The sequence below is a fragment of the Mustela lutreola genome, chromosome 9 (genome assembly GCF_030435805.1).
Source record: "Mustela lutreola isolate mMusLut2 chromosome 9, mMusLut2.pri, whole genome shotgun sequence".
NCBI lineage: Eukaryota > Metazoa > Chordata > Mammalia > Carnivora > Mustelidae > Mustela > Mustela lutreola.
This window is the reverse complement of record NC_081298.1, coordinates 24,119,591-24,133,215: the sequence shown is the minus strand read 5'-3', so window position 1 is coordinate 24,133,215 and position 13,625 is coordinate 24,119,591. Positions and strand designations below refer to the sequence as shown.

Genomic DNA, 13,625 nt, shown 5'->3' with positions numbered 1-13,625 from the left:
AATAAATATAAATGGGCTAAATCCACCTATTAAATGATAGATTAGGTTAAAAAACATGCAAGTTTACAAGACACATACCTCAAGAGATCAAATTCTCTCTTCACTTTACCCATTCTTCCAAGTCCAAGGGTTTGCTTGCAGGCTTTATCACCCCACCCCACACTGCAAACAAATCCTTGTTTTCATCAGCAGGCAACTATTACTTCTTATCCATGGCATTTATTGTTGGCTGTGGATTATCTATATAATAAAGGCTCAGAATTCTTTTAGGCACCAAAATTTTTATTTACCCATCTTCCTGCTATTTTTTAACATTATAAACATTAAACATTATAAACCAAATGAATCTTCTTAATCCAGGGTTGTTACAGGAACCATTGTGTTCCAAAGAGGTGGCAGATCTATGCCTCCTTTTATGATTCTCTGGCCCCTCTCAACCTCTGGGTGTCACTTCTTTTTCTTGCTCTCCCTTAACAGTATACTCTAACCTGTGTAAAATAGAAACTGACAGTACTAACCTCATTGTTCTGTGAAACCTCTTTAACAAGAGAATCCGCAGCACTAAGGTAGGTTCTCAGGGACATCAAACTCCCAAAAGTTCCTCCCAGCTCTCTGATACAGTTCATTCTCGTGTCATGGGCTGAGGAACCAGTGAATCAGTAAACTAAGAACATGTGTAAAGTCCACAGGCCAGGTGAGGGCCTAGATGGTAAAGTGCATGCACTTTGTGACCACCACTTCTGAATTCCAACCCAAGTAAGGACTGACTGAGCAATTCTAAAACCCCTGAGCTCATGGTTCCCTGTGGGTATCTCCTATGTACTTGCGATGACCACTTGAGAAGGGGCTTCTCAATTCCATCTGCCACACTTAGAACAGTATGAGGGATGCACCAGAGGCCAAAGATGGAGTGACTAGCTCTGGGGAGTCAATGGGGGACATTAACAAACCTATCTCAAAGTTGGTGCCATTTGCTCTTGGGGAAGAGAGGTGGGACCCCAGCAAGGCCAGCATCTACAAGGCAAACAGTAGGCCTGGTTCTCAGTAGCGGTAATGATCAGGCTTGAAGGGACCATCACGGGACAAGCCCAAGTACTGGGCCTGCTTCTCAGTCAGCTTGGTCAGCTTCACATTCAGCTTAGTCAGGTGGGCTTCAGCCACTGCTTCATCCAGCTAGAGAGAAACACAGGAAGATGTAGAATCAGTGTCCTGCTCTGGGACCCATTACCTGCAACCAGCTACCCACAGAGACAAGAACTACTCTGTTGAAGTATCCGTCATATATGTTACACGTATTACCTCATTCTATCCTCACAGCCAGCCTCACTGGATGTGTTGTTTTTGGCTGCCCAGCTCCCCTTCCTCAAGAGGGAGCCATGCAACATACCCCCTCCAAGTAGCCCTGGTGAGACCATCGACTACATCTCCTTCCTCACCCTCCACCAACCCAAGCAACTACCACACGCTGCTCTGGAATTTATCTATGAACAGAACATATTTTCTATGACAGAGACAGGGATTCTTTAATTCCTAAACAGGGAGATAATCTTTTTTTTTTTTTTTTTTTTTTTTTTTTTTAAGATTTTATCTATTTATTTGAGAGACAGTGAGAGAGAGCATGAGAGAGGAAAAGGTCAGAGGGAGAAGCAGACTCCCCATGGAGCCGGGAGCCCGATGTGGGACTTGATCCCAGGACTCCAGGATCATGACCCAAGTGGAAGGCAGTCGCTCAACCAACTGAGCCACCCGGGCGCCCGGGAGGGAATCTTAAACAGGAAGGGTATCAGTCTCAGCTCGTCAGTCAGTGGCAAGTCTATTTGACAAGTGAAGTGAATCTAAAGAAGAGAACAGCCAAGACACAGAGGAAGATGAATCCCTAGGTCCACTGTCTGACTCTTAGACTTCTCTGTTATATAGCCAAGGGTTTCCTTTTAGGTTAAAATGGCTGTTGACTGTTTTACAATAGATCCTTAAATTCTTTGTTTATAAGTTCGTAATATCATTTCCTTCAAGAGGGAGAGCCAATTCCTCGCTCTTTGAGTGACTCACTTCCAATGAATAGAATAAAGCAGAAATGATGTTGTGGGACCTGGAGACTAGGTCCTAAAAGGCATTTGAAGCTTCCTCCTTTGCTCTCTTGTGGATCACTCACTCTAGGGGAAGGCCAGCTCCCCTAGCGGCAACAGCCACTCTCTGGGAGTCAGTCCCTGCTTTTGGGCCTCAGTTTCCTCCTCTGATAAATGGAGAGAATGATTTCTGCCCTGTGGAGGACTCTGGGAGGACTCCTAAGAGGGCAGAAATGCAAACCCACCTTCTTGGGCAGGAAGTGGACTCCAACAGAGTACTTGTCTGGGTGTGTCCACAACTCTATCTGTGCCAGCACTTGGTTGGTGAAGGAGTTGCTCATCACAAAGCTGGGATGGCCCGTGGCACAGCCTAGGTTGACCAGCCGGCCCTCAGCCAACAGGATGATACGGCGCCCATTTTTCAGCCAGTAGCGGTCCACCTGTAAGTGGGCAGAGCAGCAGTGAGGGTTGGCAGGACATTTGTTCCCAATGTCCATCCCTGCCTCATCCTACCCTCTTGTCTAGCAGGCCTTCCTGCCTCCTGCAGTGTCTGTGAAGGGACTGGACTGTCCAGAACAACCCACAGCACAGGGCCAGGCCCTCACAAGTAGTAAGAGCCAATAGTTTTTAAGGAGCTCTGAGCTGCAGAGCTCAGAGGTCTGCTGTGAGAATTTAATAAGCTGACACATGTAAAGCCTTTGACACATGGCTTGGCAGATCCTAAAGTACTCAGTAAGTATTAACTAATGTTATTATCATTATTATTGCCATGTGCCTTGGGTTAAAAGCGTACACAAACTAATTATATATTTGTATATAATTATTACATTTGATTCCAGTAACCACCCTATGATTTAAGTACTATTATTATCCTCATTTCACAGATAGAGAAACCGAAGTTTAAAGGGTTAAGTTGCTGCAATTTGAGCCCGGACATTTTGAGCACAAATCCCATGTTCTCGATTGTCATGCTTAGTCAAAGTCGGAGGGGTGCCCAACGTGGGCTGCACAGCAGAATCATCTTGGGAGCTTTAAAAAAAAAATATGGGGATGTCTTGGTGTCACTCTAAGATTCTGATTTAAGTGGCCCTGAAACTAGGCCCTCGTCCTCCCCCGTTCCACTGCCCAGGTTGCCAGAGCCTCCTCATCTACTCTTCCTGGTGACCAGCCCACAAACACACCCCCCTCTGCCTTCATCTGCCCACCCTGCTGGGGCTTCTCACCTGGGGCTTGATGTTCACCTTCTCCACAGCATTTTCGTTCAGCCACTTGACATCAATCTCCACGTCGAAGTGTCCAATGTTACACACTATGGAGTCATCTTTCATCTGCTCAAAGTGCCTGTTGGGGGAGTGCCAACCCATGGGAGGCTGTCAGGGACAAAGAGCAGCCCCGAGCCTGCCTTCTTCCTCGCTCCCTGCGACCCCCACCCTGGCACCTACCGGCCAAGGATGATGTCAGTACAGCCTGTGGTGGTGACAAATATGTTGCCCTCCTGACAGGCCTCATCCATAGTGGTCACCTCATAGCCTGTGCAGAGATGGCGTCCACGGGTCATCCAGGGTGGCCCTGCCCCTCTGGCCCCAGTGGCTGACAGCCAACCCTTGCCCTATCATACCCTCCATGGCAGCCTGCAGTGCATTGATGGGGTCGATCTCCGTGATGATGACGCGGGCCCCAAAACCCCTCAGGGCCTGGGCACAACCTTTGCCCACATCGCCATAGCCTGCTACCACTGCCACCTTGCCTGCAATCATCACATCTGTAGCCCGCTTGATGCCATCTATAAGAGACTCCCGGCAGCCATACAGGTTGTCAAACTTGCTCTGAAAGAAGAGGGGGCAAAGGGGTGACGGGGGCAGGCAAGGCCCTGGGGCCTCGGACCTACTCTCAGCATCTTGGCCTAGTGGGGCTTGGGCTGATCCCTTCCTGGGACTCTCCCCACCAGCTAATGTGCTCCTATGCCCCTCGCTCTGGTCAGCCCAAGACATTCTCCCTAGCCCTTCTATGCCAGTCTAGAAGGCTTCCTGAGGATCAACTGCTAAGAGAGATTGCCTAGAATCTGCTTCACTTTAAAGCTCTGGCTGTATAACTCATTGTATAATTCTTCCCTCTTTAATGTACTTACTACCCTCAGTCATTATAACTCCTTTCCCCCTGTCAAATGAGGGCTTCAAGTCCTTAGCCTACAGCCTTCCCAGGGGCCTTTCTTCAGAGGCCTGCTCCTGAGCTGCACTGGGAATGAACGGCTGAACACGACACTGCCCCACAGACTCACCTTGGTGACGGAGTCATTGACGTTGATGGCAGGCACCTTCAGCTTCCCGTTGGCCATCATCTTGTATAGGTTGTGGACCCCCGTTGTGGTCTCCTCAGAAATGCCTCGGATACCTGGACAAGAGAGGAGGGCCTGAGGCTAAGGCCAGGAAGGGGCTGACCAAAGGATAATTAATGGCCGTGCCTCTGGGATGAGACCCCAAGAGCCTCAAAGAACCCACACCTCAACTCACCCAAATTCTTCACCTCTGCCCCCAAAGCGGCTTTTCTTTCTGGCTTCCCATCTCTGTGACTGATACCAGTCACCCAATCCTCTAGCCCAGCATGCAAGGGGAGTCACCACCATCACCAGCCCTAAGGATCCCGTCTCCCCACGATCCCCAAGCTCTCCATTCGAACTGCCACTGCCCTAGTCCCTGCCACCATCATCTCTCGCCTGGTCTCCCAGCCACAACCCATCTTCTATCTACACAGAGCCCAGGAGCCATTTTATATTTTCAGAGAAATCTTTTTAGTACCACCCAATTACTTCTCTTTCCTCTCAGGATCAAGCCAAACTCTCTTCTCTTGGCCTGTTAAGTGCTTACACATCCACCCTTCATTAAAGCTCCGTCTATACCCTGCAATTCTCCTCAGTAAAGGAATGCCATACTGGCTTCCCTTCAGTTTCCTGAATAGTCCATCCTTTCCTGCCTCAGGGCCTTTGTACTGCCTAACCCCTCTACATTCCTTCCCACCCTGATTTAACAAAGCTGACTCCTTCCCAGCTGTTCCCAGCCCTCAAACCAGACCTTAGCCAGACCTCCCCCCATCACCTCAGCCCCACACCATCAGAAATCAGGAGGCCAGGCCCCAGCATGTCTGCAGGAGCCTGCCATCTTCCCATCTTCCACAGGATCTGCTGCTCTAGGCAGTGGAGTTCTGCCAGGGCTGCTGCCTTCACACGGGCAAGCAGGCCCCATCTAGCCTACCAATACCCTGCCCACCCACCTACCCCATTTACCTGACAGAAGCTGTGGGTACTTGGTGTGAATGAGGTTGGTGAGGTCACCGCCATCATCCAGAATCATGTTGAGGGGCCCGTCCTTGAAGTACAGCGTCTGCTCAATGCACCACAGGTACTCCTCGTCTGTCTCACCCTTCCAGGCGTACACTGGAGGTCGGGTGGCACAGTATATCGGGACTCGCCCTCCCCACTGAGGCCTGCTATAGGCAGCCACCGGAGCATAGCCAATGCGATCTCCTACCGAGTTTCCATCCCCAGCCACCTCCAGCCCCTCTGAGGACTCAGGCGGTGAAAAGAACAGAACTTGGAACCAGCTCGATCTGAGGGCAAATCCTGGTTCTCCATTCACCAGCTGGGGGACTTTGAACAAAGCACTTCACCTCTGACAGCCTCCGTTTCTTCACCTCTAACAGTACTGATTAAGTGAGATGGAGGCCAAGTACGGCCCCTCCAGATATAGGTATCTGGAAATAATTATTTCCTTCCCTACCCCCTTCTGTCTGGACCCCAAGGATGGGGACAGCAATGAGTGACCGGGGCTCGGTCACCCACAATGCCTAATGCTGCAAAGTGTTACAGGATCATTGAGCCACACTCAGGTGGACCCACAAGCCAAGATCCAAGATCCATTCTGCACTGAAAGGACTTGAGGGCCCAGCAGTCTCTGTGGTGGGTTGTCCTGGGCTAAGTCTGGCCAAAAATTTAATAGCAGCTACTGTGCATGGAGCACTTTCTCTGTGGCAGACATTATTTTGACTGCCTCATGCTCCCTCTCATTTTTCCTCACAGTAACACTCTGAGGCAGGCATTACCATCATTCATTTTTGATGCCCAGAGAGGGGCTAAGATGCGCCCAAGTCACAGCATGGGCATTCCAGAACAGGCACCAGAATCCAGGCCTCCTCCTAACTGCCAGCCCAGAGTGGGACACGGATGTTGGGCTCCTGTGAATCTTGAGCAAATGAAACTGGCCAAGCAGGCCCAGCTGCCCTCTCCATCGAACTACAGCAGACAGTGGTCTTGAAAACAAGGCCTCTCCCAGAAAAGGGTCACGGAGCCAAATAAGGCAGAGCATTGGGGGACCTGCCAGTCCAAGCTCTGGAAGGGTCCTCCCCAACCCATTCTCTCCACCTATGGCTGGTTAGAGGGAATTGTGCATGCCCTATTGAATCACCATCAGAGCTAACCACTTCCCTCCCAGAGTCCCAGCAGATGTGTACCTGTTTCTCTAGCAGCTTGTGATGAAGTCTTTCCTTAGCCTCCTAGACCATCAGACTCTAGGCAATGGACCTCTGGGGCTATTTTTCCACCCAGTATCTCCCCCGATTCTTTTGGAAATAGACGTAGATCTTCCTTTAAGGAACTTCCTCTCCTCAGCATCATGTGGTTCCCAATCATAGGATCCCACCCTCCCTGGTTATGTGATTTGGGAGGGGCCAAGAAGTGCATCCCAGAGGATTTTAGATGACACTGGCACAAAACAACTCTTTCCTTAAGAATCACTAGGCTAGAATTCTGTGACGGGAACCCCTCTCCCCTGCCATGGGAAAACCTGTTGCAATGCGAGTCAGTGAGGCAAAAAAGGGAGAAGCAGAGCCCATTATGCATTCCCACATCCCTCAGCAGCAAACAGGACTCACCTGGAATGCCAGCCTTGGCGATGGCAGCAGCTGCGTGGTCCTGGGTCGAGAAGATGTTGCAGCTGGACCACTGCACCTAGAACAGCCAACGAGACAGGGCTGCTGGTCAGACGGCTCATGCACAGACAGAGATTGAGCAAAGCCCTGGATCAAGGGGAACGAGGCCCAGCGGGCTCTTCAACCATAGGCTGGGGACAGCTGGTGGATGGATGGGAGCCAGAGCATTAACAAAACCCGATTTAGGCTTTAAAACATCACCTGGTGCTATGGGAGGGCAAAGAGCTCCACAAGGAAGCAAGGAGATAAGTGAGGAAGCTGCTGTAAGAGTTCAGACGAGAAATGCCATGGTAGCAGCGGAGGTGACCACAGGTCTATTCTGAAGGCCGAGATGACAGAATTTGCTGTGGGGTTAGTTGCTGGCGGGGGAGAGAAAAAGGAGTCCAGGTCCTTGGACGGAGAGAACCTGGAAGGCTGGTGTTTCCATTTACTTACATGAGGAAGACTGCAGGAGGAGGGGGGAACAGGAAATCATGAGTTTGGACATGTTGAGGTTGAGATGTCTACTAGATCTCTAAGTGGAGATGACTGACACAGCGGCTGCCGGATACATGGTCTGGAGTTGCGGGGAGAAGTCCAGGCTAATCCATGTATTTTGGAGTCATACACACAGTACTTAAAGCCAGGAAATCAGGCCACTGAGTGTGAATGTTGAAGAGCGGTAAGAGGTCCAAGGACTGAGGGCTGGTAGACTTGGTTCGTTGTTTGTGGCTGCTCTTCCCTGCCGCGTCTCGGGAAACCATCTTACTCCAAAACTCCCAGAGAGGTTGGAAGAGCCGCCAGCCCTTGGTACTTATAACCCAGGCTGAAACAACGAGAGCACACCCATCCTCCTGGCACCATGACTGGTCCATGGCGGGCACAGGACCCTGGGAGGGCCCATGAGAGACAGTCCTTAGATGACTCGGTGGGACATCAGCCTTGAGTTTTTTCCTACCCAGAGCTCCTCAGTCAGCAGGATGTAAACTGAAGGAACTCAAACTATCTTCACAGTCAGGGCAAAAACATGCGTAAGAATAGTCACCACAAAGGGTGGTGGCACTGTGACAGCCTGAAGCCTCTATTGGGCCCCAGGGGCACCACATTGGACGTCCCCACCCCCCACAGGAAATGCTGAGGGCCTCACCTCTGCACCCAGGGCCACGAGGGTCTCAATGAGGACAGCTGTCTCCACAGTCATGTGTAGGCAGCCAGCGATGCGGGCGCCCTTCAGTGGCTTAGAGGCCGAGTACATCTCCCTCATGCGCATCAGGCCTGGCATCTCATTCTCCGCAATGTCCAGGGCCTTGCGTCCCCAGGAGGCCAGGCTGATGTCGGCTGTAGGACCAAGATGGATAGGAGTTCCGTGAGCCGCCACCTCCCACCAACCACAAAACACCACCATTCTTGCTTATCTACTTGTGGACACAAAACACTCAAGTGAGCCATCTGGTCACTGCACTCTCACTAACGCAACAAGGATTTACGGAGATGGGGCAGTCAAAGACCGACAGACATGGTCCCTGCCTAACCGCAGCTTACAGCCGTGTAGGAGAACACATGTAATCAAGGAGTCACTACAACGCAGTTGCTTGATCTCCTTGACCATATGAAAATGCTGCTTCCCCACTACCGATGTTTCTTTCCACTGGGAGTAAACTCACCTGTGTAACTAATACTCTTGGCCTCTCTCTGCCCTTGGAGAAGCCAGAGTGACGTGTCTGATTGGTAAACTTGGGAAGAATGAAGGGCATGCGCAGTTAAGCTCTCCCTTTTGCAAGCAAGCAGTAGCCAGCCAGCCTGCGGGGAGCAAGTTCTTTCACATGGAGACCTACCTAAGCTCCCCTTGCCTGTACCTGCAGGGTACCTGAATTTCGCAGTTTGCTAGCGGGATCATTGGACTTCAACACTCATCTACACCCTCTGGCTTCGATGTCATCAGTAATGAGAGTTCTATTTTGGCTTCTCTCTGCTACCCCAAATGTCTCAAATGTGTCCAAATTCTCAGACAGGAAAGAAGGATACTATTATGAGCTCTCTCACCATCTCAATATTCTTCTAACAATTTCACCCTTTCTCTCTCCCAGCCCACACCAGCTCATTCCCTAGGTCAGTGGTCACAAACTTCCCTGATAAGAGTCATCAGGCATCCTTGTAAATCTCCCCTGGAAAAAAAGAGTCAATAGTTCTAGGCTGAGGGCTGAGACTCCTGGCGATTTTTATCCTGAGGGAAATTTATGTCCTGCCAATCACCCAAAAAGGTAGTTGGTGGGAGGGAAAAAACTGCAGAGAATAGTAACAATAAAACTAAGTCTGCTTCCTTCTGTACATCTAAGCAATTTCAGAGAAGAAATATTCCTCCCCCACGGGAGGAACTACTCCCCCAGTGTCTCGACACACACACCCTCCCCTTTCACCCTCCCACCCCACCCCTACCCATTCACCTTGGCAGGCCATCACCAATTCTGACCCTCCTTTGGAAATCTTGATTTCAAAACCAGCTCTGGCCATGTCCCATCTTTCCAATCCTCTCCCTCTGGAGCCCAAACTCCCAACAAGGGCAAAGCTGACCAGGTCAGAACCTCGAATGCATTAATCCTACCGATTTCCACAGTCCCTCACCACACCACCTTCTATTCTCAATTGCTTCCACAGTGGAAGATTCCCCTGTTCCCTCTGAGAACTCCTTGGCAAAACTCCCTCACCCAACCCTCCACTGCACCCAAGCCAGTGAGCCCAGCAGGAGGAAAATCACAACCATACTAAGACCACAAATCTCACAGCACATTCAGCAATCATAGGATTTTTTTTTTTAACATCTTATTAATTTGATGGATAGAGATCACAAGTAGGCAGAGAGGCAGGCAGAGAGAGGGGGGAAGGAGGCTCCCTGCTGAGCAGTGAGCACGAGGCGGGGCTCAATCCCAGGACCCTGAGACCATGACCTGAGCCGAAGGCAGAGGCTTAACCCATTGAGCCACCCAGGCGCCCCAATCGTAGGATTTTCTTAATAAATTTACTCTCCTTAGGCTGGGGCACCTGGGTGGCTCAGTTGGTTAAGTGTCCAACTCTTGATTTTGGCTCAAGTCATGATCTCAGGGTTGTGAGAGGAAGCCTTCTCGTGCTGAGCATGGAGCCTGCTTAAGGCTCTCCCTCCCAGGGGGCCTGAGTGGGTGTACTCTCTTGCACGCACACTCTCAATCTCTTAAAAAAAAAAAAAATTTACTCTTGTCCTACTCTGTCCAAGCCTCTAGCACCTCTCCTCATGAATTAATAACCTCACTTCACAACTCATTGAGAAGAAATCAGAACTATGCCATATTGCCTTCATGCAATCCACTAGTCCTCCTCCTCTGTAGCTGTAGACCAAGCATTCTTATTATAAAAGAGAACAGTCCTCCTTCTGAAACCCTTTCTTTTCTTGGCTTCTATGTCTGTCGTCCCATAGTTTTCTTCCTACCCTTCTGGCTCCTCTTCCTGTAACTGACTCTAATGTTTGGAAGCCTTCAGGGCTCCATCATCTCCTTCTTCTCTCTTACCAGGTGAGCTCATCCCATTACAGCCTTTAAATACCTTCCCTACGGCAACAATTCCTATGTTATTTCCAGCCCAAACTTCTCCCCTGAACTTAGGACTCTCATAATCCAACTTATCTATTCAGCATCTCTACTTGGATACCCAGTTAGATCTATTATGTGTCACATTTGAGCCCTTGGGACTTCTCCTCCCTTTCAAACTTTTACTTCCCCAATCTTCCCATTTTAGGGAAATGAAACCACCATTTGATCAGCCACTCCAGCCAAAATCTTTAAGATTTCTTGATTCCTCTTTTCCCCTTTCACTGTCTCACCCTCTTCCAGCCCATCAGCAACATTCCAAAAAGGCCCTCAGCCCTGGCCAGCTGATCTCTCCACAGTATGACATGACCCCATTCTCGCTCAGGCACCGATGAGATCTTTACTTAACCTCTCTGGGCTTCAGTTTCATGGGGACAACTGGCTATTTGATAAGCCACCATTTCCACAGTATCTTCCCCTCCCCCCAAAGATTTTATGTAAGAGAGCACAAGCAGGGGCACCTGGGTGGCTCAGTGGGTTAAGCAGCTGCCTTCGGCTCAGGTCATGATCTCAGGGTCCTGGGATCGAGTCCGGCATGGGGCTCTCTGCTCAGCAGGGAGCCTACTTCCCTTCCTCTCTCTCTGCCTGCCTCTCCGTCTACTTGTGATTTCTCTGTCAAATAAATAAAAATCTTTAAAAAAAAAAAAAAAAAAAAAAGAGAGAGAGAGAGCACAAGCAGAGGGGAGGAGCAGAGGGCAAGGGAGAAGCACACTCCCCACTGAGCAGGGAGCCCAACTCCGGGCTCTGTCCCAGGACCCTGGGATTATGACTTGAGCCCAACTAGCCCACTAAGACGTAACCCACTAAGCCACCCAGGCATCCTATTTCCACAGAATCTTTACAAGTGCTTCCTACTAGTGCCTCAGTTTCTTCCTCTGTATAACAGGACAAAGTCTACTTCCAAAGATTATTTTGTAAACACAAGCAAATCACCAAATACACTGCAAGTGCCCCATAAATACTGATGACTTTCTCCAGGTTTAATGGTGTCTTGAATTTACTTTAAAAACTGCTAGCAGCCTGAACAGGTTTGTGCTGAGAGTTCATTAGTTTGCTCCAAGTGTGTTCAATTACACAGAGTGGTGAAAGGGGTGTGCTTAGAGGCCTCCAAGGCCTACATTCATATCCTGCTCCAACACCAACCAGCTCTAAGACCTTGAGCAAGCTACCTTTATTCTTGTGACTACGCATACTCAACAACAAATGAGAAAGTAATAGTCCCTTCCCTAAAAAACCGTGACATAAAATGAATTAATGTAGAATAAAGGTCAAAGGTGGTGCCCATCCCATAATAAACGCCCAAAATACACTGGCAGTTTATCAACTTTAATCCACAGAACAGCAAGGATTTTTCTAAGCACTCCAAGCTTTCTTCGAGATTCGCCGCACGACTGTCCCTGTTGACCAGGAGAGTGACCCCAGAGGTTGAGCAACGAGCCCAAAGTCCCCTGTGAGTGGACTAGTGCCGGCCTCTGGCTAGCTGTCCAGGCCTCTCCCCCGCACACGCCTTGGGGACTCCAGCGCCCTCGCTTTCCCTACAGGAGGCCCAGACAGGGGTAGACACTTGTCCGGGTCCACCCTGCTGGCCTAGGGGGATCCAGGTGCAGACGACAGGATCTTGGCCTCCTGGAATAGGTCCCTGCAGGTGCCAACAGTCCCAGGCCGCAGCCAGGTGCACGCTCTCCGCCTGCCCCAGCCCCCTCCCGGCGCAACACGCCGCCAGTTGGCGGCTCCGCAGCCCGCGCCGGGGCAATGGGCCTTGCGCGGTACGCCGGAACTTGTAGTCCACGGCCGCCTCCAACGAACCGCTCGCTTTGACTTGAGAACTCCAACCCCCAGGAGGCCTCGCGCAGCCAAGATCGCGCCGAGCCAAAGATTCAAGAGGACCATGAGCGCCCCGCGAGGGCCCCGCGGCTGCCTCCCCAACAGGCCACCAGTGGATGTGGAGCCTACGCGGCTAGCTGCGCTCCTGGAACTCACCGACTTTGTACGGCAGTTTGTCCGACATGCTGGCAATTTCCGCACAGAGTGATGGACACACGCGAAGGGAACCAGCCCTGGGACTGCGGGTAGCGCAAGAAGGGCGGCGCTGGGCAGGGATCTGCGAGAGGCGCCGGCGCCTTTAAATATCTTCCTCTATCTTGCATATTCATGAGTCCCGCTACTGCTGAGCGGTCCGGGGCGGGGCCCAAGGCCGCGGAGGGAGGGGGCAGGGGCCGGAACCGACTTCGAATCCAGCTGAGAAAAAAACCCGGATTTTGTTCGTGGTGCGTCTGGAAGAGAGCTCGGGGAGAGTCCTGAGGGCAAACCTGAGGCTTCCTTTCTTTCATTCGTTCAGCCACGAAATCCATAGTCAAAACCTGGTGAAACTGCTATTCTAACCAGCTCACCTCCCGGAGCCGCAATTTGCTCATTAGTAAAATGGACCGAATGTACCTACCAAACGGGTTATACGTAAAGTTGCAATATGTCAGGTACCTAGCACAACCCAGATAATTCCACCCTCCCCGCCAGGTAACCACTCTCCTGAATTTAGGTAAATTTGCGAGCATTTTACTACTTCTACTGCATTTGTGTACATCGTTAAACGTTTCATTAAATTCCTTCTGTAAGACCATTACGTAAATGGTACTATACTGCACGTAGACTTCTGCAACTTGCTTTTTTCTGTCACTGTGATATTTGTACGAGTCACGCATATAGCTTAAAATGTACTTATTTTTGCTTTTGCTGCTAGATGCCATTTCAGGCGTACGTTCCATGATTAATTTATCTGTTCCATGCTGATGTGCAGGTAATACACAATCTATCGCTTCTGTATACGTGGAGCAATGGACATTTCTGTCCTTGTCTCTTAGTGCACGTGTGCGGGTGTCTCTGAGGCCGAAATGTACCCAGGCGTGGAGTTTCTGGGCGGATATTGCCAATTTAGTTTCCGAGGTAGTTTTACCATTTTACCTGCCCCACCGCCCCACACACACAC

At 50.4% G+C, this 13,625-nt stretch overlaps 1 protein-coding gene across 1 annotated transcript; it reads right to left on the bottom strand.

The window, feature by feature from the left end:
• Positions 1-261: 261 nt before the first annotated feature.
• On the bottom strand, positions 262-12,780 carry AHCY (adenosylhomocysteinase). The gene is made up of 10 exons (XM_059133483.1): positions 12,623-12,780; positions 8,173-8,363; positions 6,990-7,065; positions 5,347-5,496; positions 4,345-4,457; positions 3,685-3,892; positions 3,509-3,596; positions 3,290-3,407; positions 2,312-2,506; positions 262-1,173 (listed from the first exon to the last, which is right to left on the bottom strand). Exons 1-10 carry the CDS (start codon positions 12,648-12,650, stop codon positions 1,042-1,044), a joined length of 1,299 nt encoding a protein of 432 aa, XP_058989466.1. The 5' UTR covers positions 12,651-12,780; the 3' UTR covers positions 262-1,041.
• Positions 12,781-13,625: the final 845 nt, after the last annotated feature.